We start from the raw sequence: 27,900 nt of genomic DNA on the forward strand, positions 1-27,900 counted from the left end.
GGACCGCCTACAGGAGCTGACCCAGGCTGTACGTGGGAACATGCAGGTGACCCAGCGGCGCCAGCGCGTATGGTACGATCGGAGGGCCAGAGAACGCACCTTGGAAATAGGACAGAAGGTCCTGGTGTTAGAGCCCACTAGGCAGAACAAGTTCCAAGCTGCATGGCAGGGGCCCTACCAGGTAGTGGGGAAAAATAGCCGACACCACCTATAATGTCGCCGATTGTGACGACCCCAGGGTTATCCGCATGTTCCACGTGAATATGCTGAAGCCCTACCGGGAGCGCCCTGAAGAGGTAGTGGCCATCTGTGCACCTGAAGCAGAGGATTTAGCTGGACTTCCCTTGCCTCATGTCTTAGGCGAAAGGACTCAGTCCAAAACATGGGACCAGGTACACTTGGGTGAAGACCTATGTCCCCGGGAGAGACAGCAGGCGGAGGCGTTGTTGAGGCAGAGACAGAGGATGTTTTCGGGGAGACCAGGGTACACTCGCCTGGCACAATACAAGGTTGAGACCCAGGATCAGACCCCCCTGCGACAACTCCCCTTCCGCGTTCCGGAGTCTGTACGAGAAGGGATGCGACAAGAGATACAAGAGATGTTGCGTTTAGGGGTCATTGAAGAGTCAGATAGTCCCTGGGCATCCCCCGTAGTGTTAGTGCCCAAGAAGGATGGGACTACACGGTTTTGTGTAGACTATCGTAAGCTCAATGAGAAAACGGTGACGGATGCGTATCCCATGCCGCGTGTGGATGAGTTGTTTGACCGGCTGGCGGGGGCAAAGTATTTGACCACCATCGATCTATGCAAAGGCTACTGGCAGATTCCCCTTAGTCCTGACGCTATTCCCAAGTCTGCATTTGTCACCCCGTTCGGCTTATTCCAGTTTCGAGTTATGCCATTTGGGATGAAGAATGCCCCGGCGACATTCCAGAGGCTGGCTGACCTGGCTTCTGGATGGTCTCTAGGACTATGCTTGTGCCTACCTGGATGACATCGCCATCTACTGGTGCGACATGGGAAGAGCACCTAAATCACCTAGAGACAGTATTGGTCAGGATCCACAAGGCCGGAATCACCCTGAACCCAAACAAGTGTCACGTGGGCAAAGCAGAGGTTCAGTATTTAGGGCATTGGGTGGGAAGTGGGAAACAGCGACCAGAACCAGCCAAGATTGAGGCCATAGCCAAATGGCCCACCCCACGCACTAAAACCCAGGTCATGGCGTTTCTAGGGACAGCGGGGTATTACAGGAAATTCGTTCCCAATTACAGCAGCGTAGCCAAGCCCCTCACTGATCTGACCCGTAAGAACCAACCCCGCCAGGTAACCTGGACCCCAGAATGTGAGGAAGCCTTCCGCCAGCTAAAGGACGCCCTCACCAATACCCCTGTATTGGCCGCACCCTATCCAACTAAATGTTTCCTTGTTCACACAGACACTTCTATGTTTGGATTGGGGGCAGTACCGAGCCAAGTCGGGCCGGACGGCCAAGAACACCCGGTAGCATACCTGAGTCGGAAACTACTGCCCCGTGAAGTAAGCTATGCGGCCATTGAGAAGGAGTGCCTGGCGGTAGTATGGGCACTCAAAAAGTTGCAACCATATTTGTATGGACGACAGTGTTCCCTCTTAACGGACCTTAATCCCCTAGTCTGGCTTAATCGGTTCTCCGGAGACAACGCCAGATTACTGCGGTGGAGTTTAGCCCTACAACCTCTGGACTTCACCATCCACTACAGACCCGGCAAACAAAACGGTAACGCCGATGGACTAAGTCGACAAACGGAACTTGTACCAACCCCATAAACTTCCCATAAACGGTCATCCCCAAACCGATCTGTTAAGGATCAGACTGTGTATGCCGATCGCATCGCTGAAAAGGGGAGCTGTGTTACGGAACCTCCCAGCACCCAGAATATGTTGTGCAGTTATATGTATGTATAATAGGTTCCATGTGAGATGCATGTCCCTAATGCATCAGCCCACAGGCTGCGCCCCTGGGCAGAGGGGACAAGATATCCCCCCTTCTGACCTCCCCCACCTTTGTAATTCCCACAGTAAATATCGGCAGGCTCCGGCCACCTGCGGCTATTGTAATGTATATGTGGCCTGCCGCTTTTCAATTGGCCTGCCCTCTATACCTGTGTGATATATTCTGTGTCCTGTGAGTAAAGTGTGGTCACACTGGAAATACGTGGAGAAGCAGTGATTTTTTATATGCACCCATGTAACCAAGCAATTCCAGCCAGCGTCCTTCATTCAGACTCCAGCCAAAGCAGAGTGGACCTCCTGAAACACGGGGTGGTACTGAAAGAGGTACTCCAGCACGGTAGACCCCGTTACACCCATATGTCTAGTTTACATCAGCACAATTTTTGAAACAATTTCTTTTTGTTAGGAAGTTATAAGGGTAAAAAGTTGATCTCTAATTTTTCCAACAAAATTTACAAAACAATTTTCTTTAGGGTAAAAAAGTTGAAGAAAAAACATCTCACAGTGGCATTTGGCGTGCTGAAGCCCGGAACTTGTGTGGACACACGTGCAAACAATATAGGAAAAAAAAGAGTTGTTCCAGCATTATAAAATTCTATAGTTTAGTAGAACATCCGTAACTTAATCAAGTCCCAAGGTTCACATGACAGTTCCTGAAGTAACGCGTTTCAAACGCTCACAAGCATCCTTTATCAAAGCTACATATGGTGTGTCTCCCAATATACTTTAAAACTAATGTCACTAATGAGAACCATTTCTCGTGTCACATGATAAAGTAGAACAATACGCCATGAAAAATGGTTCTCGTTGGTGACATTATTGTTTAAGTATATTGGGAGACACACCATATGTAGCTTTGATAAAGGATACTTAATACAAAACTGTATGTCTGAGAAATGGAAGCCTAAACATTTTTTAAAAGGTTTTGTTCACTTTTAGAAATCACAGAAATGTTCACAGACCTCGTAACACTGTATGTCTGAGAAATGGAAGCCTACAAAATTTTTAAAAGCTTTTCAGCAGTTTTAGAGATCACAGAAATTTACTTCACACTACAGAATAGTGTATGGCTGAGAAATGTAGCCCAGCAAAATGTTTCAACGATTTTTGGGTGTGTTATATTACACAAAAGAGGACCTCAAAGCCCATAATACATGATGGATCAAAATATTTTTTCAAAAAAGGAAAAAAAATCTAAATTTTTTTCAGCCTCCACAAAAATCCGGCAAGTTGTGTTAGATTGCTGTTACATAAGTTTGGGGAGCCTTTGATGCAGTTTCAGAATTATTTTAAACAAGTGCCTGGGTAACTGAGACCCATTCAAACTAAGAGCTCATACACACATCAGTTTTTCATGGATAGCACTCGTACCTATGGCAGTCTATGGGGGTGTTCACATGTCAGATTTTTTCTTCAGATGGAGAAGTCGGTGCAGAATCGTGGAGACATGTTGGATATTGATCCAAGTGTCGGCTCACAATCGGCAAAGCAAATTTATGGGTCCGTTTTCACTGACTGTCTGTTTTCGCTGTATGCACATAATGTTTTTTTTTTATAGTTTCTGGAGACTTCAGCATGGATCCTGCCTGACAAAGCACTTAAAAGGAAAGAAAACAGAAAAGAATGAAGATATGCACAGCAATATCTAAGAGACATTGCTGTGCATGTTCCATCTTTTGACACTTCATTTGACTGGTTCAGGCTTCAAAATGGTGCCTCTGATGACAAAATGGTCCATCTGATGACTACAACTCATCGTGCAACAAACAAGCCCTCATACGTTTACATCGAGGGAAGAATAAAAGCGTAATGCCACTTTGAATGCAACAGTCAAAAAAAAGAAAGAAAAAGAACCAATGCTTTGTCATGAAGGCCAAAAATTGGTCAGTCCCGAAGGGTTTAAATATTAAACTAAATGGTGCTTTGATCATGTTTACTAAAGTATGGCCAAAGAGTCCTCAGCTGGCCTTGTTCCCGGCTGTTTTTCCACTTCTCTGGTCCATTATATGCGTTCGTGAAAACGTACTATTTTTTCTCAGTGTGCTGGATCCATTTTGGTCTGTGTCATCCATTTTTCTCGTATAATTAAAAAAGTGCTCTACAATAGCTTTTAATATCAAATGCTGGGTGATACACAGACAACACTGGGCTGATAAGTTATTTATTTTTTTTGCATGGACCCATTTAATTGAATGAGGGTGAATTTGATCCACAAATTGGTTCGAAAAATAGACAAGTCTCCACTTTTTTGTTAATGTGGACAATCGAACATATGAACATGCACATTACTAGGCCATAATGGGGATTGGTTCTGTCCGTGAAAACCTCAGATAGACGACTGAGGCCATATTCACATGTTCAGCATTTGGTCAGTATTTTACCTCAGTATTTGTAAGCGAAAACCAGGAGTGGCACAATCAGAGGAAAAGTATAATAGAAACCCGTCACCACTTCTGTATTATCACCAGCTCCTGTTTTTTCTTACAGATACTGAGGTAAAATACTGACCAAATACTCAACGTGTGCACGTGGCCTTGTGAGGAAAGCGGTTGTTATTTGAGAGATGCAATGGAAACCAGAATGGCCCCCTTGTCCATAATAGGGCTCCTGCCATTTTCTTTGTTCAGAAAGCCAACAACTAATGGTATTTAAGCAGACCTCATTATAGTCAATGAGGCCTTTCTGTTTATTACACACAAAATCACTTTCTAGAACATAACAGAGAACCTGAAGTCAGGAACGTGAACAGCGCTGTAAAGGATCAATATATTTGGTTGCAAATAGGACATAAATGAGACATAAATTATTCGGTGGTGGAATCGATGCGTGACGCTCTGCCCCTAAGTAACTGCACTGGACATAAAATACACGGCTATAGTGGAATATGAGCAGGATTATTGCAGCTTACATTTGCAAACCTGCTCTGAATACCTAATAGCTGAAATCTATTGGTTACTATGGTCAGCAGCAGCCCTTCTTCCTGCTTTGTGACTGGCTCTAAACATCTCCCTAGTTGCCATAGCTTTAGTTTTCAGTACAACCCTGTCAGAATGACTCCTCTGGTGTCAGGTAGGTTCTGCAGCTTCTCAAAGGTGTACTAAGATGGCCGACTCTAAGCACATGCTATGGGTATAGTGGGTGTATAAAGATGGCAGATAGGACTACGTTTCCCAGCATACACTGCATTCTTGTACTTCCTGTTTCCCCGGATGTAGTTTTATGCGACTGCAGGGGAATTGACTTTCGTGCTGACAGGGAGAAGTGGGAAATAGAAGTGTAATATTGTTATTGCATAGCTGTGTGGGGGAAATGAGCATTGTGCACGGGGTGGAGCGCGGGACTACAAGTCCCAGCATGCAGCGAGCTCTATGATCAGGAAACTGGAAGGGATTATTACATAGAGAGAGGGTTAATAATGTGCTATAGGGTACTTATAGGGGAGGATTACACTACAAGTCGCATCATGCTTACACCAATATCAGTAAGCCAGATTTTTTTTGGCATCATTAGTATTGACATAGTCTTAGTGAGGGATAAGAACTACAAGTCTCAGCATTACGTGACACTAGAACAGACAGCCAGGGCATCTATTGGATTGGACAGTGATGATACAGTGTGTGTATATAAATGTATATAGATATGTTGGAGAACTACAAGTGCCAGGTCATCTTGTGTAATAGAAGAGGGGCAGACGCTAATGTTTCCTTCCCCGCAGTGCACGATTACCTTTGGTTTCACATTGTACAATGTTTTTTTTGCAGAGATTATTACTGTAGAACGGCATCCCTTTCCCCTGTGGAGAAGGAGGAGGCGTCCATGAGGAGGCGCTATGGAGCATGGGGGCATCACCGCAATCTGATGATGGTGAGACTTATGTAGGAGCATTTATTGTGAATGGGGGGTGACACATGCTGGTGACAGGGTGGTCACCTGCGACACTATTTTGTTGCCATCTTTCACTAATGAAAAACCAGTGTCTTGTCTAGAAAACTAACTTTTGAGCAAGGTGGGGGAGAGGGTGGATTGTAACTTTGGATTACTATATATATATATATATATATATATATATATATATATATATATATATATACATACACACACACACACACACACACACACACACACACACACACACACACACACACACACACACACACACACACACACACACGAAGGGATATCTGGCTTTCAGGGGAAATTTATGGAAAATGTATAAACTTCACACTGCATTGATATTTTATCATGAAAGTAGGGCATTTAAAGGGAACTTGCACCAAGTCTGACTGGTATGAGATACGGCCACCACCTTTCAGGCCTGATATGCATTATTCTATAATGCTGTATATCTGCCCTCAAACCGACCTGCCAGACAAGAAAAAGACCTTTTATTGTGCTCACTTGCGGGGCTTTCCGGTCCGAGGGGTGTAGCAGGTCTTGTCCGGCGCCTCCCTTCTTGCGATGCCATTCTCCTTCTTGGTTCGTGTGGATGACGCGCCCTATGTCATCCTCACAATCTCCCCGGCATTGCGCTCCTGTACAGGCGTACTTATCTGTCCTGTTGAGGGCAGAGCAAAGTACTGCAGTGCGCAGGCGCTGGGAAAGGTCAGAGAGGCCCACGCCTGCGCACTTCAGTACTTTGCTCTGCTCTAGTCAGGGCAGATAAGTACGCCTGTACAGGAGCGCAATGCCGGGGAGACTGTGTGGATGATGCAGGGATGCGTCATCCACACAAAGCATGAAGGAGGACGACATCACAAGAAGTGAGGTGCCAGACCAAGAAGAGTGACACCCCTAGGACCACTCCGCAGGTGAGTATAATAAAAGCTCTTTTACTTATCTTTCAGATCGGGTTGGGGGTCAGATATACAGGATTATGGAATATATATTATACCTGAAAAGTGGTGGCTGTGTCTCGTATGAGTCAATCCTGGTGACAGGTTAGATTAAGTAGAAGCATGCATTGGTGATTTCCTCATATGAAACAATTTTTGAGACAAAAGCCAACAAGAGTGGTGAATATATCCCCCCAAATGTCAGTGTCTGAATAACTTGTCATGTGGCCTTGAGCATCAATTACAGGTTGACAACGATGTCTTGTGGTGTTCACAAGTCGAGTTGTTGTGTGTTGAGGGATGCCACTCTTATTGAAGGGCAGCCCTGAGATCATCGAGGTTCTTGGGTAGAGTGATAGGCCTCTACACAGCAACTCAGCTGATCCCATAGGTTTTCTATGGGATTCAGGTCTGGAGAAGGTGCAGGCCACTCCATTTGAGGTGGTCTCCAGAAGTCATTCCCTAGTGATGTGAACTCTATGAACTGGAGCATTGTCATCCATGAAGATGAAATCAGACCTGTGTTATTCATGCAGAGGCACAAAGACTGGATGAATGATGTTATTCAAGTAGTAGGAGCTTGTCTCTGTAACATTCACAAAGTGTAGGGCAGTTGTGTATGAGCTAGATACTCTTGCCCACACTGTAATGCCACCACCAGATGTTTCTCTGGTGACAACAAACAGTGGCTGATGCATAGCACTCAACGTGAATCGACTTTCATCAGTGAACAGCACTGAGGTTCACTGGCCCCATATCCAACACAGATGCTCCCTGGCCCAAGCAAGACGCGCGATGACGCCTGTGCCTGGTAGTGCAGTCAGGTACCCTTGTGGGTCGTCTAGCACGCAGACCACACCGATATATGGTCTGACATGACACTTGGGTGCCTCTCACCTCCCTTAAATGTGCCTGGAGTTGTGTGGCATTCATCATCTGGTTCTGAAGGGCACAATACAGCGGTCATCAGTGTGGGATGTGACCAAAGGACATCCACTTCTCTGCTTTCTGTGACTCTTCCAGTCTCTGTATTTCTGTTGCAACCTGCTGATGACTCTCTAAGCTCAGTGGCCACTACCGTCTGAGAACTTCCTGCTTGAAGCAATGGCGAGGTACTGTTGATCAATTGTTAGGTGTCGTCTTGGTCTCATGATGTCAAAATGTGAACAGCATGATGAGGACGACTGTATTATCACCAATTCTAATTGAACCCAGAAATTTATTGAGCGATTCATGGATCAAACTCCTGTTGTGAATTTTGTCATTAAGCTCCTTGTTAGAGAACAATAAGTTGTGGTAAAACTACTGAAACATTTAACAGTTGGACATGTGCATTCAAAAATTTTGAGAAGGTCACATTAAGTTCACCTGAAAAGGTTAAAGTGCATTTTAGGATCATCCTATATCTTAACCCAGTGAACCATTTTACACTTGCTGTCCCCCTGGCTAATAGAATATGCTGACCCATCGATTATATCCTGTTAGGTCATAGAACATAGATTATTGTAATGAGGACACCTTTAACATAAGGCGGTCCCTTATTTTACTATCTATTAGTCAGAGCAGAGAATAGGTATATAGAACATCTCTCTTTGGAGAGGAAACCTGAATGGCAATTAAAGGGTTGGTCCACTATAATGATCTTGATGACTGGTCCTTAATATGGGTCATTAATACCAGATCTGCGGGGGTCGAACACACCCACCAATCACCTGTTCAAATACTTTGGTGTGGATTTGCAGAACTTGGCAGCGGCCACTAAACAGTAGACAGAGCTGTGCTGTTAAGCTTCGCAACTACTGACAGCTGATTGGTGGGGGACCCTGGTATCATACTCCCACCAAGTTGATTTTTCTAACACTTCATTGGAGGACACAGGAAACCATGGGGTGTATACTGCTGCAACTAGGAAGCTGACACTATACACAAAAATAGCTCCTCCTCTGCAGTGTACACCCCACTGACTGGTACTAAGTTAGTCGGAACCCAAAGTACCACAGATCTAGTTAGGTGGCACTTCCATTAATGAATATAGTCCTACAGATAGAGGGCAGTCAATGCCAATTATGGAAAAAAATACACGTGTATTAAACACATAACATGATTACAAATCTTTTTCAATGGAGACAGCATATTGCCTGTAGGAAAGGTGTGCTGGATGGATGAATAATAGCAAAAATACAGGGCTCTGTATTTTTCTGGTACATACAATGAATATCACATCAGTCATCCGTTATGATAGGCGTTATATGTTGAACCTGATACTTAGTCTGTGTTTTCAGGTTTTTAGATACTGGGAAACACCGATCAACCAGCCTGAAGATGGAAATCCCGAGAGAAGACACTAAGTCCGCAGAAGGAGAACACAAACGATTCATTATTCCTTCTCAGGAACCTGAAGGACGCCCGGTGAGAAGATATCTTCACTATGATTGAATGTTAAATACATATATACAGTAAAGTGCCCAATTAATAGGTAGGTATCACTACCTACAGGGCAGTACGGTGGCTCAGTGGATAGCACAGCAGCCTTGCAGCGCTGGAGACCTGGGTTCTAATCCCACCTTGGACAACATCTGCAAAGAGTTTGTATGTTCTCTCCGTGTTTGCGTGGGTTTCCTCCGGGTACTCCGGTTTCCTCCCACATTCCAAAGACATACTGATAGGGAATGTAGATTGTGAGCCCCATTGGGGACAGCGATGATAATGTGTACAAACTGTAAAGCGCTGCGTAATATGTTAGCGCTATATAAAAATAAAGATTATTATTATTATTATCACTACTAGTCTGGTATTTAACTGCCTATAGACTTTTAATTAATGAAGTTGTAACATAAGGTAGGGATATGCAAATATCCTCTTCAGAGAGGACAAGGACAGCAACTCTGGCAATTCTAAAAGTCAATATAGACCCATGACTTAAGGTACCGTTACACTAAGCGACGCTCCAGCGATATAGACAACGATCCGACCTAAACTAGATCGCTGGAGCGTCGCTGTTAGGTCGCTGTAGAGACGTCAAACACAGCAGCTCCAGAACGATGCAGGAGCGATCCTGTGACGTAACGGCGACTCACTTATTGTTCACGCTCCATGTAAAAACATTGCTGGCATCGTTGCTTTTGCTGTCAAACATGACGATACACGCCGATCTAGCGACCAAATAAAGTTCTGGACTTCTAGCTCTGACCAGCGATATAACAGAGGGATCCAGATCGCTGCTGCGTGTCAAACACAACGAGATCGCTATCCAGGACGCTGCAACGTCACAGATCGTTGTCGTTCTCGTTGGAAAGTTGTTTAGTGTGAAGGTACCTTAAGGGTACCGTCTCACAGTGGCACTTTTGTCGCTACGACGGCACGATCCGTGACGTTCCAGCGATATCCATACGATATCGCTGTGTCTGACACGCAGCAGCGATCAGGGACCCTGCTGAGAATCGTACGTCGTAGCAGATCGTTTGGAACTTTCTTTCGTCGCTGGATCTCCCGCTGTCATCGCTGGATCTCCCGCTGTCATCGTTGGATCGGTGTGTGTGACACCGATCCAACGATGCGTTCGCTTGTAACCAGGGTAAACATCGGGTTACTAAGCGCAGGGCCGCGCTTAGTAACCCGATGTTTACCCTGGTTACCGTCGTAAATGTAAAAAAAAAACAAGCAGTACATACTCACATTCCGGTGTCCGTCAGGTCCCTTGCCGTCTGCTTCCCGCACTGACTGACTCCCGGCCGTAAAGTGAAAGCAGAGCACAGCGGTGACGTCACCGCTCTGCTGTTAGGGCCGGCGCTCAGTCAGTGCAGGAAGTGGACGCCGGGGGACGCGAAGGTGAGTATGTAGTGTTTGTTTTTTTACATTTTACACTGGTAACCAGGGTAAACATCGGGTTACTAAGCGCGGCCCTGCGCTTAGCAACCCGATGTTTACCCTGGTTACCCAGGGACCTCGGCATCATTGTCTGTATCGCTGCAGCGTCGCTTAGTGTGACGGTACCTTAACTCTTATTTGTCTAAGTGAGAAGCCTCTGGCAGAAGAGATGGTAAATGCGATGATTACCCGTTTCAATGTCTTGCCTGCTGCAGCCAACCAGGTTAGAAGCGTTTCTATTTTTGATTGCATATTGGTTATAGCTTTTGAGATAGGTAGCAAACGAGTATATCTTGATTTTATTGATAATTTTTTTCAGATTTTTTTTAAAATGCAAAACTAATAAAGGCAATGTTTTATGTAGTGTAAAATCAATGTAGTGTGAATCAAAAAACTAATGCAGAGCCTTGAAAAATCCCCCTTTGTGTTCTGTCACTAGGTGCGTTCCCTGTTTCAAGCCCGAGCTGCAGTTCAGCCGCCCAAGGTGGGCTCCTCCGGGAGTTATGCAGATTACATTTTTCAGAAGGAGTCTAAAGTGCCTGAACGGAAACCTCAATGCCAGAAGTCAGGTGTGGGTCCAGGACAGAAACCTCATTGTGAGGAGACGCATCAGGGTTTGGAACTGAAGGTCCAGTATGAGAAGACAGATTTCAGCTCAGAATCAAAGTCTCAAAGTGAAAGCACAGCCTTGGCCCTGAATCTACATGAAAAGGAAGATCCTCAGATCAGGACAGAAGAGGCAGCCATCCCAAATCCTAAGCCTGGAGGCGGGAGGAGCTGCATTGTGGTCAGCCCAAGACAGGTAACGCAGAATAGGGAACAACGTGTAGTAAAGCCTAGCTTTCATTCAGTTAGTCTACATTGCTGCACAATCCTAGGGCTGATTTCATAAAAGATCCTTAGAGGCCTCCAAGCTCTGCTTGCTTCCTTCATGGAGACATAAAGAGCAACATTCTGGTGTAGATACCACTAGGGGGAGCTCTCTGTATATTCAGTAATGCAGCCATTAGATGAAATCAAATTAAATGGTGGGTGCACTTTGCTTTTATTTCTCTTGTTCGGATACTTCTTAGCACCATGTCTCTAGATCCAAACAACAGGAGAAAATGCAGCTCCAACACTCCTCAAATGTGTCAATAGAACACAGCAATTCTTTATTAAAGGGGTATTCTTAAGTTACTGTCGTCAGAAGCACATCGCTTCCTGCTTTGTTGTTGGTGGTGTACTCCTAAAGATAGACAGGTCAGAGAAGCGGCATGGTTGCACCGCTGATCCGCACTGTGCGCTCTCCCAGGCTGATGGTAGAGGCAGCCGAAGAGAAGCGCAGGGACACTGAGACTGATTGAATCCACTGACCTGACAATCTTCAGAGCGGCAAGAGCGGGCAGTGAAGCAGAGAGCCTGTTTGTGCCATGTGTTCTTTGCCTAGTAACAAGCTGCAATTATAACATTTAAAATTCTTCAGAATGTGGAGGATTTTTAATTAAGGCTAAATTGCAAGGTTACGTGTTATTATAAGCACTTTGTAATTTTACTCATTTCTGGATGTGAGTTTGTCATTTAAAACGTGTGCTGTATAATAAATTCACAAACAGTAGAATCCTACAAGCCTGTGCGTTTCCAACCTACTGCATGTAAATATCAGGCTCTTAGGCTATGTGCGCACGTTGCGGATTTTGCTGTGGATCCGCAGCAGTTTTCCATGCGTTGTACGGTACCATGTAAACGTATGGAAAACAAAATCCGCAGTGCACATGCTGCGGAAAATACATTTCCGCACGGTATTTTCCGCAGCATGTGCACTGCGGATGTCAATTCTTTGTGCGGATTCCGCAGCGGTTTGCACCTGCTCCTCAGTAGGAATCCGCAGGTGGAATGCGCACAAAAACCGCAGGAAATCCACGGTAAATCTGCAGGTGATCCCCAGTGCATTTTACCTGCGGATTTTGCAAAATGGTGCGGAAAAATCCGCACACGAATTCGCATCGTGTGCACATAGCTTTAGTCATGGCATGAAAATCATAGCTGCAACAGCTTTCAGCAATTAGCCAGCTCCCTAAAAGCACTAGCCTTTTTTAACCGTCTCTGCTGCATTAGCCCGCTGTGTAGATAACTCTCACAAGCCGAATGCAAAGTCCTGGTAAGCACACTGCGTCCGCACTTAGCTAGAGGTGCAGCCACATTGGTAACTCTCCCTTATAAATAATCTCGAGGCAGATTCTCATGCAGATCAGAGTCCGGCCCAGAGCCTGGAACTGTTCATTGACATATTCCAATGAAATCCATGGTCAGATATCAAGGAATCATATTATTCAGCTTCCTAGGACCTACATGCCCATATAGACGACTTGCGAAGGTTGATCCTGCTGATGGATTCCCTTTTGCATCCCCATAGGACCCCGTTCACTTGACTGAGTCTAAAAGTCTGAAAACCATTTATCTGTGTTTTCTTACAGAGCCACTAGAAAAAAATGTCACGTGGTATGTTTGTGTTTTTCTCGTTTTTACATACTGGACAGATGCTTAGGCACCCATCTGCCCTGACTGTGGCCACCTGAGCGTTGGTGCCCGATAGTGGCCATTATTGCAATGTGTTAGGGTAGGTTCACATTGTGTTAGGGCGATCCGTTTAACGGATCCGTTACTAAGTGGCACTAACGCGATGTAACGGATCCGTCAATGCACCCATAGCCATCCATAATCGTAACGCATCCTGACGCATGTCAAATTCGGCATGCGTTAGCGATGATGTATTACTTTGTGACGCACCCTCGAACGCGGTCTACCACATTTTTGGGTACGTTAGGTCTAACGCACAGTGAACAGACGCGTTCCCTGTGCATAGACCTCTATTGCTAACGCATGCCGACGCAATGGTACCATGCGTTAACGCACTCGTAGAAACAAGATTTTGTGTATCAGCGTTAGCGCATCTGTTTAACGGCTCCCTTACACGGATGGCACTAACGCGATGTGAACCTAGCCTTAGCCCAGTGCTTATCCTGTAGGGCTCTCCCTTCCTGTGGTCTAGTAGATCCCATGATGGAGTGGCATATGATACGCTTTGGGTCTTTTACTAATCTGTCCTAATAGTAATTTTTTTTTTTTGCAGAGGGGTAACCCACTTCTGAAGCATGTTAGAAATATTCCTTGGGAGTTTGGAGAAATTGTGCCAGATTATCTACTTGGAGAGACATGTTGTGCTTTTTTTCTCAGGTGAATCAATAGTTGTTGCTTAAAATTTCATTCACTAGTAAGACTAAAGCGGTTGGCCACTTTATATATACTTTATAGAAAAGAGTTGGAATGGGAGGTATGACCATAACTCGCCTCTGAAGTGCCCCGCTGTTCCAGGTCTGTCAGTTGGATAGTCCCCATCAGTCCGGCATCTGGTCTCATGCTGGACAGCATTCACACCAACACTGCTGCTAGCCCCTGGCCTCAGCAGTCACGTACCATACAGGCCAACATCCCTGCTGAGGCCAGTGATTGGTTGCAGTGGTCACGTGAACCATATACCTGGCATGATAGATGCTGGACTGGCGAGTCATTGAAAAGTCGAATATCTGAAATTGATTTCTGTCTACTATGTTATCTCATTGCCTACTTATAGGCACATTTTCTATAATCACAGAAACACATGCAAACCATTGCAGTACAACCTTTCACCATCACTTACCTTCAGGACTGTGGAGTTGGAATCGGAGGTTTGGCTTACCGACTGCACAGCCCTGCTTACCTTATTGACCTAGTGCTCCTCAGCTTACAACATCCACTGGCACATAAGCACTGCCCAAAATTGTCAACTTGCTTGATGTAGAGTTTATAAAGAAATGTTCCATTTTCCATCCCTGTCAGTTTCTGCATACATTTCTGTTCTACTGTACAATCCTTTCCTCTTGTTCTAATCTAGTCTGCGATATCACAACCTAAATCCTGAATATATACACACGCGGCTGCGGTCCTTGGGTCAGTCCTATGCGCTCCGTGTTCTTCTGGTGCTGGTGGATGTGGTAAGCATGTAATCTCGGGCATTACTTAAATGAGGGGAAGCAGATTATGAAATCCTAAGTTATTTCTTTTTCTTCTGCACACTTTTACAGAAAGACCCCCATTTTACTCTAAAAGAGCTGGCAAAGATCTGTATCCTATCAGACTGTACACTGGTACTGAGCTGGAGGTAAGAGTGGGCTGCGTTATATGTGCACACAAATAGCCCACCGGGATTGGGCTGCATAGATGTAAATTCTATGGGCATAAAAGGGTTAATGCCAACTTCTGGTAGATAGATCTATAGTTGTGTGTATTTAGTCAAGTAAATTGCCATTTCTTATAGTCCAGAGGAGGCCGCAAGATACTTGGAGACGTACAAGTGCTATGAACAGAAGCCGGCGGATGTCCTCAAAGAAAGGACGGAAAGTGACTTCATGTCCAGGGTGAGCAGGACACTATAGGGGCACCTGGTCATTTACATTGCGGGTCTTGTGCTGTGGCTTGTGTGATATATATCTATATATATATATATATATATATATAGGTCATGCTTTTATATCTCTGATTTGTTACAGATCACAGACTGCCTAACCACCGTGAAGTCTGTGAACAAGACAGACAGTTGCACTTTACTCACCACATTTGGGGTCAGTTTTCTTTCACATCTCTTTACCTGTAGATCCCACAGTGTGTATGACTTGGTGACATTTATCCTGAGGTCATTGCTGATAAATTTTCTAGTTGTATCCGTTTCAGGGGCATCTGGGTGACAGTCAATATGGCTGCTACTGCAGCTGACACGGGGTTACCTGAAAATGAGTCTGTCAGCATAAGATGACTGTTCAAAGCAAGCACAGGTGCAACCGTGCAGGGTCCGGGCAGCTTGCTGGGCTGCACTTTCTGTAAAGCTAGGCCTGGCAATCACAGACAGTAGGATGGAGATAGGTGGGAAGGTGCACTGAGCGCATGTGCTTGGTTTGAACAGTTGTTTTGTGCCTGGCCATGTCACAATAGAGGAGCTAGGAACGTAGCCCTTAGTAATTATCCAGATTTGATAGTCAGGAGCCCAAAAAACCTGGCTACCAGTACATTTAAGACTTTGACAGAACAGGACCAAGATTTACCAGAAATTTTTAGACTTAAGGGGGAAATAGCCCTTAATGCCTTAAGTGTATGTGCACATGTTAAGCATTTGCTGCAAACACTGAAGTGTTGGGCCAACAAAAGCACAGCATAAAAGATACACATTTTTGATGCATTTTCTCATTTGGAATAGGTAAAACATGCTGCAATAAGCTGGATAGATTGACGTGCTGTAGATGTGAAACTGCTTCAAACCTACAAGGAAAAAAAATAAGTAGCGTATGCACAAGATTTTAGAAATACTCACTTTGCTGGGACAGTGAAATGCTGTGGTTTTCATGGCAATAATGGGACATAACCTAAGGATGAATACTTTTAAACACTGATAGTTTCTTGTGACTACCTTTTACTGGCCTGTTTGATAGGTGGCAGGTCCAAGCCCTGGAATCCCCACCATTCAATAAATGGGTAATTTGGGCTAAACTGTGGCAATAGCCACAGACTCGTAGGTGGTATAGCTCCTGATAGAAAAGTTTAGTCCGTTCATATTGATGGATCCAACCCACTAATGAAATGTCAATGTTGTAGGGCTTATAAACCTGTGCCGTACTCTTACTATGCGGCAGGTTAAGGGCAGTAATTGGTTAAATCTGTCAGTTCCACATTTTCACTATATGTGCATTGCTTAATGAACGTGTACCCTACAGACTCTCCGTGACCTTGCCAATGCATCTCGAGAAGATCTCTCTCTTTGTCCAGGTCTTGGACCCCAAAAAGTAAGTCTGATGTTAGATCTTAAATATGGGGAAACAGGAGTGTTGCATTGGGCTAATCTATATTCATGACTAAAGAAGCGCTCGCCTTGTTCATGTAGAAAAATACATCCAACCTGTATTTTTAGGTCTCCTGCATGGTCACGTAGGGCAGGGGTGGGGAATCTTCTTTCTACCGAGGGCCATTTGGATATTTATACCATCCTTTGGGGGCGTACAAGTAGCACACTAACTCTGCCCACAAAGTATGTCCTGATGCTGGCACTGGTGTCAGGACGTAATTATCTGTTGCATGCGCCGCAGTGAGTACTGGGTGCGTGTCTTTTTCTCCTCTTTCAGGTAACATCGGGGGCTTATCTACAACATTACAGAATGCTGTAGATAAGCCCCTGATGCCGGTGAGCTTACCTCACCAGCCATTTTGGGGGTGATAGGTTCCCTTTAACCAGCAGCTATGGGGTCAATCTACAGGTAATAGCGTACTGAACCTGCCGGGCACCCACACTTAAGAGCCCCTCCGTCTGGAGGTAATGAACTGTATTCCTCTGGAGTGAGTTTGGGGTTCGGTCCCCGCTTAGTGTATAGAAAGTGGCGGCTGTAACTGCACCCCCTGCACTGACTGACTGCCAACCCTATAGCGGATCCTGCTGTCAGTGCTGGGGTGCAGTTATAGCCGCCATTCTCTATACACAGAGCGGTGACTGAAATTATACCGGCACCACCCCTATGACTGGAAGCCAAATGCTGGCGGGTGGGGGAAATAAACATGGCTCTGAGTGTTGGCGCCAGGCAGGGTCAGCGCTAATAACCTGCACATTAGCCCCATAGCTGTAGGTTAAGCTACTTTCACACATCAGGTTTTTGCCGTTAGGCACAATCCGTCGAATATTGAAAAAACGGACCCATCGCAGATTGTGAAAAACTGATCCGACTAGCATATCCAGATAATTGGCTTAAAAAAAAATTGGAGCATGCTCAGTTTAAAAAAAACAGAATCTGGCGTCGGAATCTGTCATTTTCCGGATCCGGCACCAATAGGCTTCCATTCTAGCAAAAAGCCGGAAGCGCTGGTTCCGGCGCATCTGGCTTTTTGGCTGGAGACAAAAAAATGTTACTGCGTCCGTTTTTTCCAGACGCCGGAAACGACATTTTTGCCGGATCTGGCGAAAACCGGACGAAACGTCAGGTCATCCGGCGCAATCCAGTGCTATTAAAAGTCTATGGGAAAATAACGGATCCGGCGGCATCTTTCGGCAGATCCAGTTTTTTCATAATTTGCTGGATTGAGCCTGACGGCAAAAGACGGATGTGTGAAAGTAGTCTTAGTAGCGCTTTTTCACTTGGCTGATTCCATTTAAGGACAACTCCTGCCTGAACAACCGATTGCCAAGATTTCATCTTCCCTTGTAACCTCCATTCCTTTTTTTCCCTTGTAGGCTAAGAGACTGTTCGATGCTCTACATGAACCATTCTTAAAAGCCAAAAAGTAACTTCAAGTGACCTAGGACATGAAGGAAGAACATTACTTGTGTATGCAGTCAGTTATTCCTTAGCGATATGCACAGAACAAAGACTCATCAGTTTTTCAGATTATTTTATTGTGTACCAAATATAAATGGGATATGGTTTGTATAATAAATGTTCTATTACTTCTGAATCCTAAAGGAGTTTTAATCACAGTAGTTCGGAGTGTTTAGACAGGAAACTGAGAACACTGCCGGTACAGCCATTAACACACAGTCAGGCACATCATCTATAATATACACACACAAGTCTACTTAACAGCTTGGTACTAACACAAGTCCACAGATAGACGGCGGAGTCCCACGTAAGAGCTCCTGACCATTATGCTCGTTCAAGGTATTGCTAGATGAGACAGACAGACTTCGGGTACAAGAGGATGATGTTACCAGACCTGGGCCTTCCTAGTGCCAAAAATCAAGGCATTGTACTAGTGATATCGCTGCAGCGCTGTTTCCTTTGTGGTTATCAATGCTTTGTTCTTTTCTGTTTTTGCAACTGCTGTAAAACCGCACATTACGTGGCATCTTTAGGTCCTCTGTGACTACACTGTAATACTCCAAGAAATATATAGTATGTATGTTCAGCATTAGCAGATTTTCATGGGGCTTGTAGATTATGCAGGAATCATTAGGTTTGTGTAGCACAATCCCTAATAGTTCTTTGGATACTTGGCCAATGGATTTGTATTGTCCATAGCATTAAAAATTAAAACCAACTCTATTAAGACTCTCCTGCTGTTAGGTCTTCATATGAGCAGCAGGCACCAATGTCTCCATGGTAACAGACTACAAACAAATATTATGTAGTCTGATGCTGGAGCCGTGGTTCCTCTGTCGGCCCTCTACTTGTACAATAAGCTATAAGGAGGTAGGGGGCAAAAGAGAAGGTGTTATTTGTAGTCTGTTAAGGAGGCATGGAATTGTGGAGGAGCTGTGAACACAAAACATGAAAGGTGCATTTAACTATCTTCCCTTAAGGCAAGTCCTATTTATCAATATTTTATAGAGACTGCCAACGCAGGTAAAAGGCCTGTATAACAGAAGGTACGATTATATTAGCAATAGGACCAATAAAAAATATACAATACTCCACTGCGACAATACCCCTAGTGGTCAAACTAAGAAGTTGTAGGGAACATAAGAAAATAATGTGCAAGTAAAATGTGCTGCAGCGGAGATCTGTTTTTTCAGAATCACTTTACATTTTCCAACTTCAAAATATACAATCTACAAGCACATACTTTGCTATACTTCAGTGGCATCATGTCTTTCCATTCCATCCCGAGTGATAGCCAATCATTTACAGAGTAGTTGCTTCTATATCAAATTGCAGATTTCACGTGGTGGTAAGCAGCTAAATGTGCACAATGGCAGGTGGTGGGCATCTACACAGTATGTGCTCCTGTAAATGACTGCATACAACACTGTCCAGTAACAAGGTTGGATGAGAAATCACACCATTCTCATCCATTTACTGATATTGCAGATCAGCCAAGAGTGGTGCTATTGGGGGGGGGGGGGAGGGGTGTCAAATCCTTTTAATTGGGACCAGATAAAGCATAAGGGAAGCAGTTAAAAACATAGCTGCAGCTGTCCAAGCTAATCACAAGGATATACAATAAAGATAACATAAAACACACGTGACCATACACAAATAAGTTAAAACAGCCATTAAAAAACCTTCATATTAAAAAGTCCTTCGTGGGAGCTGAGTGTGACAGCTAACATATCGATAGTCAGGATCAGTATTACCCCTGGCATGAAGAGACATAAAATAAAAAATCTCCAACCCCTAAAAATCCCTGAGTTGGGTAATTTCTTCTTTTTTCTGTGAGGAGCAGTATGGCAAACAACATGGCACGTGCAGGAGTAATGGCTCCCATACTAAAGTGGTCAGTACACACCAGCGATCTTGTTCATCTAGGAGACAGCTGGCGTCCTGCATGTTTGCCAGGCTATGTACTAGTGTGTCCATCTCTATCCAGGTGATACATCATGCAGGATAGCTGTACGCTCATTAGGTAGACCACCACATACACATGCTGTGGCTCACCTGCATGGAGAACAGAAGGATTTGCCACCAAAACATCACATCCTTCTCTTCTTCATCTGTCTGGGCCCCCATACACAATATATGTTAGCCATGTATGTGGCCATTTAATGCCCCATTCTATCAAATAGAATATACTGTTTGGGTATGAATTAAAGAAAAAAATCACTGCAGTATGGGGATTAATTTGTCCTGGTCTACCTGATCATGTCAGAAAAAACTTAAAGGAAAGCTCTAAGAAAAAAATTAATATAGTGTGACACCCCCAGGGCAGAGCCTAAAGGGGTGAGGCATTACTCAAAGCACACCAAGGATAAGTGATGTAGTTCCCTTTCAGGTCCTGCAGTAGGGATATCCAGTTATGCTGGACTGTTCCTTTAATTAGAAAGCTAAACTGATGTAAAGGAAACTATATATGGTATACAGCCAGGAAACCTAATATATTGGAACTAGATATGAGCTATGATACATGAAGCATACCGCTGGCTATAGAGAGCATATCTTTGGATTGAAGGATTTTCGAGACCCCTCCCTGAAGTAAGTGAAGCTATCCATCTTTGTAATGACATAATACAAATTATACATAGGTCATATACTGTGGCTAAAACAGATGCAGCTTTCTATGCCATGGCACTGGGAGCAATGCCCCCCAACTCTAAGCAAACGCCTTTTAGATAACATTACTCTGAATTCGGGAATAGAGGTAAATGCGCCTCAAAATACTGGTTACTGGAACTGTAATAGCTGCATTAAACCCTGGTGCTTCAAGCTGGATCTGGTAAAAAAAATAAAAACATCAGAAAACATTTCAGATGGACTCTTATGACCTGCATTTGAATCCTGGCACCGCAACACCTGCCAGTGTGAGTAGTCCTTCTCATGGTCAGTTCCATCATGCCACCCGATAAGCCTTCATCAAGGAGTACTCTTTCCGACTAGCACGAGATGCCCAGAGGAACAGGGCTCCAGCCATTATCTGCAGAGGTGAGGAGACGCAAGCCAAGCAGAAGGACCAGCCATATTCTCCCTGGACCCCTGACGGAGGGGGCAGACTCTTCTGCAGCATATACACGCCACTGGAGAAACACAGAACCGCTCCCAATGTGCACACACCTGCAAGGCAGAGGCATGGTGGAGAGGAGTGGAGACTGAAGCACCCGGTGATAAGCATGAGAGTACAGAGAAAACCATTACCTACCTGCCAGTAGATGCAAGGCCCCAGTTCCCAGAGCCGGGTACAAACTGCGGCACACACAGCCAGCCAGACCGATAATGGCTCCAAAAAATATTAGGCCAAGTGCGACCAGAGGGAGCAGGAACTGGCAGCGCCACAGATCTGAAAAAAATGTATATGCTGAATTGTATCACACAAGGTTTTTATAGATTTTCGAGTTTGGACCTCAACTACCCTACCAAGATCAGCCATTGTCAGGAGGGTGAGGGCACTTACCATTACTACAAATCTACGATATTCCACAGATAGGAAAAGGTGGCACAAATATACACTATAAGCTTTGGTGAAACCTACTAAACTACTTCTTCTCATGGCCAGTATTAACTTTACCGGGCAAATAAGGTCAAGCTCACTGTGGACTCCCAGCGTCGATGACTAGAGTCCTAGGTAATACCCTAGTTGACTACATTCTCATGACTCGGACTCCCTGAAGCATCGGCCAAATGCTCACTCCCGTTATATGTGGTTACTTACATGTACGTATCAGGTCAATCTCAGTGTTGTGATTTCCGGGCTGAGTGTATTTTTCCAAGAACTGATCCGAGAAAGACAGTGAGACGCAGCGCAATTCAGAGGAGGCATCTGTTAAATAAAGGAGGATACAAGACAAGTTCACTGTACTGTTCATAAATGTATGGAGACAGAGGTCTATTAGACTAGCCTAAAGAATACTAGATTACCCAATAAATGGCCTCCTGTGTATACATTACCTTTCATGCCATTTATAGTTATGGACCCTAATTAACACTTTAAAGACTGTATACAGTAGCATGTAAAAAAGTTTGGGCACCCCTGGTCAAAACTACTGTTATTGCGAACAGTTAAAGCAAGTTGAAGATGAAATGATCTCTAAAAGGCCTAAAGTTAAAGAGGACACATTTCCTTTGCATTTTAGGCAAAAAAAAAATAGTCATTTTTTAAATTTGAAATATTACAAAATGGAAAATGAGCCGTTGCAAAAGTTTGAGTACCCTTGGAGATATGTGTGCTCAGATAACTGACCAAGGTTTCAGACCTTAGTCTGTGAGGGTTATAGCCTGTTCACCATCATCATTAGGAAAGGTCAGGTGATATTAATTTCCCAGATTTATAACAAAACAGCCTCCTCTAACCTTGTGCCAACAAACAGCAGCCATGGGTTCTTCTAAGCAGACGCCTAGCACTCAGAAAATGAAAATAGCGGAGGTCCACAAAGCAGGAGAAGGCTTCAAGAAGATAGCAGAGCGTTTTCAAGTTGCCCTTTTCTTAGTTTGAAATGTAATAAAGAAATGGCAGTTAATAACCGTGGAGGTCAAGATAAGGTCTGGAAGATCAAGCACAATTTCACTTAGAGCTGCTCGTAGAATTGCTAGAGAAGAAAATCAGAACCCCCAAGTGACAGCAAAAGACCTTCAGAAAGATTTAGCAAACACTGGAGTTGTGGTACATTGTTCTACTGTTGGACACCTGCAAAAATATAGTCTTCATAAAAGAGTCATCAGAAGAAACCTCTCCTGTGTCCTCACAGGGTCAGAAGTATTCAAAAGAACATCTAAACAAGTCTGATACATTTCAGAAACAAGTCCTGTGGACCAGTGAGGTTAAAATAGAACTCTTTGGACACAATGATCAAAGGTATGTGTGGGGAAAAAAGGGCGCAGAATTTCAGGAAAAGAACATCTCGCCAACCATTGAGGATCAATCATGATTTGGGGTTGTGTAGCAGCCAAAGGCACAAGGAACATTTCACAGGTGGAGGAAAGAATGGATTCAATGAAATTTCAAGAAATTCTTGATGGTAACATAACACCATCTGTAATAAAGCTGTAGTTTAAAAGAGGATGGCTTCTGAAAATGGATAATAATCCTAAACACGTCAAAATGCACAACAGACTACATCAAAAGCCGCAAGCTGAAGGTTTTACAATGGCCCTCACAGTCCTCTGATCGACTTGCAAAAGGTGGTGCTACTAGGTACTAACCATGCAATGTACCCTTAAAGGGAACCTGTCACCACGTTTTTGGAAGATGGGATAAAAATAGAGTTAAATAGGGGCAGAGGTGGGCGTTACATTAGTGTGTGTGTTATGCGTTTATTACCCACCTAAGTTGCCGAAATAACTTTGCAAAGTCTCCGTTTTCGCCTGTCAATCAGGCTGGTCAGGTCGCATGGGCGTTGTCTTCCCCCAGATTTGGCGTAGTTTTCCGTTGGTGGCGTAGTGGTGTGCGCATGCCCAAAGTCCGGAATCCTCTTCCAGGGGATTTAAAATAGCGCGGTGTTCGTTATTGCATTGGTGATCGGTGGGCGCGGCCATCTTCCTTTGGCCGCGCGTGCGCAGAAGCGGCGCTCTGCTGGCCGCGGCTTCAGGAAAATGGCCGCCGCGATATCCATCTGCGCACGCGCGGCATCCCGCGGCCATTTTCCTGAAGCCGCGGCCAGCAGAGCGCCGCTTCTGCGCACGCGCGGCCAAAGGAAGATGGCCGCGCCCACCGATCACCAATGCAATAACGAACACCGCGCTATTTTAAATCCCCTGGAAGAGGATTCCGGACTTTGGGCATGCGCACACCACTACGCCACCAACGGAAAACTACGCCAAATCTGGGTGAAGACACCACGCCCATGTGACCTGACCAGCCTGATTGACAGGCGAAAACGGAGACTTTGCAAAGTTATTTCGGCAACTTAGGTGGGTAATAAACGCATAACACACACACTAATGTAACGCCCACCTCTGCCCCTATTTAACGCTATTTTTATCCCATCTTCCAAAAACGTGGTGACAGGTTCCCTTTAAGTTTGCATTGGCCCATTTCCTTTTTGTAATTTTTAAAATGTAAAAAAGACAATATATTTTTTTTTTGCCAAAAATACAAAGGAAATGTGTCATCTTTAACGTTTCACCTTTTAGAGATCATTTCATCTTCAACTTTAACTGTTCACAATAACAGTAATTTTGACCAGGGGTGCCCAAACTTTTACACTGTATTAGTGTGGCCTGATTTACAGAGCGCTATGTTGGTGACAGAACTTCTTTCAGGAGAATCACTGGCTTTCCATTATTTTTTTCCTTATATAGTGAAGCATTAGTTATTTTTAAAGAATAATGTAGCTGCTGTTGTGTATAGCTATGATTGTAGATATGCCAGCTCTAGGTTGTCCGCCATCTTGATTCCATTTTTAACACTTGGCAATAATTCCCCTATTGCAGACTACATTTCTAATTAGGTCTCTGGCTTTGCAAAGGGGTCAATTCTCATCATATTACGCTTCCTCCTATCCAACTGCAACCAGTGATTGATAATTGAGATAGAACTACTGTTTCCTAATGTATACAGCAGAGTCTCTGTGTGGCCTTTGTGATGTATATATAGCAGCCTACGAGTCTCACATGTTCGGAGGCCGCAGTGTCTCCTACGCGACGACGCATGCTCGGCGGTCGCAGTGTCTCCTACGCGACGACGCATGCTCGGAGGCCGCAGTGTCTCCTACGCGACGACGCATACTCGGAGGCCGCAGTGTCTCCTACGCGACGACGCATGCTCGGAGGCCGCAGTGTCTCCTACGCGACGACGCATGCTCGGAGGCCGCAGTGTCTCCTACGCGACGACGCATGCTCGGAGGCCGCAGTGTCTCCTACGCGACGACGCATGCTCGGAGGCAGCAGTGTCTCCTACGCGACGACGCATGCTCGGAGGCAGCAGTGTCTCCTACGCGACGACGCATGCTCGGAGGCAGCAGTGTCTCCTACGCGACGACGCATGCTCGGCGGCTGCAGTGTCTCCTACGCGACGACGCATGCTCGGAGGCCGCAGTGTCTCCTACGCGACGACGCATGCTCGGAGGCAGCAGTGTCTCCTACGTGACGACGCATGCTCGGAGGCAGCAGTGTCTCCTACGCGACGACGCATGCTCGGCGGCTGCAGTGTCTCCTACGCGACGACGCATGCTCGGCAGCCGCAGTGGCTCCTACGCGACGACGCATGCTCGGAGGCCGCAGTGTCTCCTACGCGATGACGCAGGCTCAGCAGTCTCAAGTGTAATGCAGCTTCTGCCTGCCTCCTGCTGTTGATAAGTTTCTCCCTGCAAGTCCTTATTTGTGTGAAGTCTCTCGGAGAAATACAGTTTTTTCTGCTTACACAGAATAGGTATGGAAAGGCTGTCTTAGTAAGGGAATTTTTATCACTCTGTGCTATTCATTCTATGAACTCACTTATTATACTACTGCTCTCTTTCATTATATCTTCAGCTCCGTGGGAAAACATAGTGGGACAGGGAGGGCAGAATTGGATGAAGAGGGGAGGGTCCTGCGAGCTGCCAGAAGGGATTTAATAGGTGATGCTGTCACCTTAAACATCAAAGGAAGTCAGACCTGAGCATGTAATGGACAGTTAGTCACACCGTGATCCCATGATGTATCTGCTCATAATGGAGGGGAAAAGGATTGATGCAACTGACCGGAGATGAAACGCTATGACTTCTCCTCCCTGCAGTTTGCTTATAGGGGCATGTACTATTATAAACACACATCCTCCAAATACAAGACCATTCCTTTATCTGAAGTGTTCTATTATTTTTATTACAGTCTGAGCCCAGAAACAACGTTATTAGCTGGGAAACCCCTGCATAGGATGAATGATATTCAAGTCAAGGAACACTCGCCATCTCCAATGAGTACACCAAGGTGTACCCAAGCTTAGGAGGAAGCCCCTGAGGACACTCACCCTCGCTGTGCTGCTGGGAGAAGGTGATGCACTGCTGCCATAGCCCCAGGCTCCCGTTGCAGTGGTACAGAGCGTCCGTGTATGCCTTCTCATTGGCCCTTTCCAATTCAGTTAAGAATTCATTTGCAGCTGTTTCACTGACATTGTCGAGGACGGAGGAAGTGAAATAATGGTACCAGGAAACTGTGCCCACTGCTGCAGACAGGTAAATCACTGACAGGAGAGATAAGACACTGCCAATCACCAGAGCTGTGGCAAAGCGGTTATCCATGGTGTTCTTCCCTGGTCAGCGAGCTGGAGGGAACATCTGTCAGATCAAGAGGGGAAAGAGTTACTGTACAGAAAGTGGAATCTGTGCCACCAGCAGGTGGCATCGTCTCCCCACAGCCTCCATTCCGACTAGCCACATCTCTGCTTGCAGTCAATGAATGGCATCCCGAGAAGTCATGACCGGCTGGGTAACATCTCAGCTAGTGGTTAGCAGGACACGATCAGAGAAGCATCCAACCACTGAATGGCCACCGCTCACTGATATCACACAGAGATCTCGTACATTGTGAGAAATTAGAAAACAGACCAACAAATCTGAACCAGAAGGGGCAGGACCAAGCTTGTAAGTGCTCCGCTACCCGAACACGGAGCCCACACCGATGCAAGAACCGGGCCCTGTACGAATGGAGCGGGGGTCGACCACGCACACTGCCGCTCCATGCATTCTCTATGGGACCCCCAGATATAGACGACCTTCAACACCCCCATAACAAAGACTGATAGACCACCGCTCTATTCACATAGGCCTCCAGGGCTTGTGTTGGGGGGGTCTCAGACATTGGACCCCCAGCAATCAGAAACTTATTCCCCGTCCTTAGCATAGGGGATATCATACAATTCTCTTTAAGAGCCCAGGTCATAAGGGAAACTGTAACACGACCCCAAAATGTGCTAAAAGTGAGCCATCAGTCCCATGACTGGAGACCACTCGACTTACTAAGACGAGTGTTTACTGGGACTTGTAGTTCCCCAGACTATACTCGCACCCTTTCATACTGTGCAGGACATGAGCACACACATACCATGAAGAAGACAGATACATAGCTCGTTACTCCGCGTAACTTAGACACAGGAGCCTCACCCTCGCAATCAGCTTCGTCGTATGGCTTCTTCCGGGTCACCTGGTGCAATGCATTTTGGGAAGGATAGTTCTGCCTATGACTACGCAGCACGCAGGCGCAAGATCCCAAGGACCCAGCGGAATAATTACAAGAGAGTACACACCGCCACCTGCTGGTGAGAGACGGAAGTACCACGACTACGCTGGCTGATCGCGTTATGTACGGCAGATTATTAGCCCAGTTTCTTTTTTCCTGTTTTTTACAAGTTTAACTACAAAAATATAAAATTACAATAATGAAATACAATGCAGCAAGGCGCCCGGGTGTGAATACGCTTAAAAGCAGCTGCAAAAGTCATAAAAACTGGCACAAAAATGGGCATCAAAGTGGGCACTGAATGAGTTTGGGCCATTGCTCTTCACCAATACACAGATAGTGATGGCCTGCATCAAATTCAGCTCACTCCAGCCTGGCCCAAATGGGTTTTAACGTTTTATTCCACTTTTTTTGTCCAACGGTATACTGAAAAACCATAGTTTGCCATGTTTTTTTTTTTCATTTTTCTTACAGCGTTCACTGAAGGGGTTAACTATTATAACAATTTTATAGATCAAAACATTCCAGACGTGGCGATGCCAAATATGTGTACTTCTTCGTTTATTTATTTTTTACATAAAAATGTGTATTTATTGGGATAATCTTTTTTACTATTTTTTTAAAAACCTTTTTACTT

General features: G+C 45.1%; 2 protein-coding genes across 4 annotated transcripts; one reads left to right on the forward strand and one right to left on the reverse strand.

Moving 5' to 3' along the window:
• The first annotated feature begins 5,208 nt into the window (after positions 1 to 5,208).
• ERCC1 (ERCC excision repair 1, endonuclease non-catalytic subunit) lies at positions 5,209 to 18,199 on the forward strand. Of its 2 annotated transcripts, none has more exons than XM_077251101.1 (11): positions 5,209 to 5,270; positions 5,758 to 5,860; positions 9,111 to 9,237; positions 11,135 to 11,497; positions 13,808 to 13,911; positions 14,609 to 14,708; positions 14,799 to 14,875; positions 15,032 to 15,131; positions 15,264 to 15,335; positions 16,479 to 16,547; positions 17,981 to 18,199. In XM_077251101.1, the coding sequence occupies exons 3-11, from the start codon at positions 9,151 to 9,153 to the stop codon at positions 18,032 to 18,034; spliced, it is 1,026 nt and encodes a 341-aa protein (XP_077107216.1). In that variant the 5' UTR covers positions 5,209 to 5,270; positions 5,758 to 5,860; positions 9,111 to 9,150; the 3' UTR covers positions 18,035 to 18,199. The 2 variants fall into 2 exon arrangements, with proteins under 2 accessions (XP_077107216.1, XP_077107215.1); XM_077251100.1 differs by having other exon boundaries at positions 5,242 to 5,477.
• CLDND1 (claudin domain containing 1) lies at positions 18,124 to 27,311 on the reverse strand. Of its 2 annotated transcripts, none has more exons than XM_077251104.1 (5): positions 27,188 to 27,311; positions 26,056 to 26,362; positions 21,826 to 21,933; positions 21,316 to 21,453; positions 18,124 to 21,230 (listed from the first exon to the last, which is right to left on the reverse strand). In XM_077251104.1, the coding sequence occupies exons 2-5, from the start codon at positions 26,324 to 26,326 to the stop codon at positions 21,010 to 21,012; spliced, it is 738 nt and encodes a 245-aa protein (XP_077107219.1). In that variant the 5' UTR covers positions 26,327 to 26,362; positions 27,188 to 27,311; the 3' UTR covers positions 18,124 to 21,009. The 2 variants fall into 2 exon arrangements, with proteins under 2 accessions (XP_077107219.1, XP_077107218.1); XM_077251103.1 differs by having other exon boundaries at positions 27,129 to 27,239.
• Positions 27,312 to 27,900: the final 589 nt, after the last annotated feature.

Source organism: Ranitomeya variabilis, chromosome 4 (genome assembly GCF_051348905.1).
Source record: "Ranitomeya variabilis isolate aRanVar5 chromosome 4, aRanVar5.hap1, whole genome shotgun sequence".
Taxonomy (NCBI): domain Eukaryota; kingdom Metazoa; phylum Chordata; class Amphibia; order Anura; family Dendrobatidae; genus Ranitomeya; species Ranitomeya variabilis.

What these genes read in the sequence shown, in the direction of transcription:
- ERCC1 (XM_077251101.1), top strand. Translation starts at nt 9,151, where the DNA reads ATGGAAATCCCGAGAGAAGACACTAAGTCCGCAGAAGGAGAACACAAA. An exon ending in TTGTGGTCAGCCCAAGACAG is followed by an intron (nt 11,498 to 13,807) that starts GTAACGCAGAAT and finishes TTTTTTTTGCAG; the next exon opens with AGGGGTAACCCACTTCTGAA. An exon ending in CTTTACTCACCACATTTGGG is followed by an intron (nt 15,336 to 16,478) that starts GTCAGTTTTCTT and finishes TGTACCCTACAG; the next exon opens with ACTCTCCGTGACCTTGCCAA.
- CLDND1 (XM_077251104.1), bottom strand. Translation starts at nt 26,326, where the DNA reads ATGGATAACCGCTTTGCCACAGCTCTGGTGATTGGCAGTGTCTTATCT. An exon ending in GATTGACCTGATACGTACAT is followed by an intron (nt 21,454 to 21,825) that starts GTAAGTAACCAC and finishes CATTTTTTTCAG; the next exon opens with ATCTGTGGCGCTGCCAGTTC. An exon ending in GGCCTTGCATCTACTGGCAG is followed by an intron (nt 21,231 to 21,315) that starts GTAGGTAATGGT and finishes TCTGCCTTGCAG; the next exon opens with GTGTGTGCACATTGGGAGCG.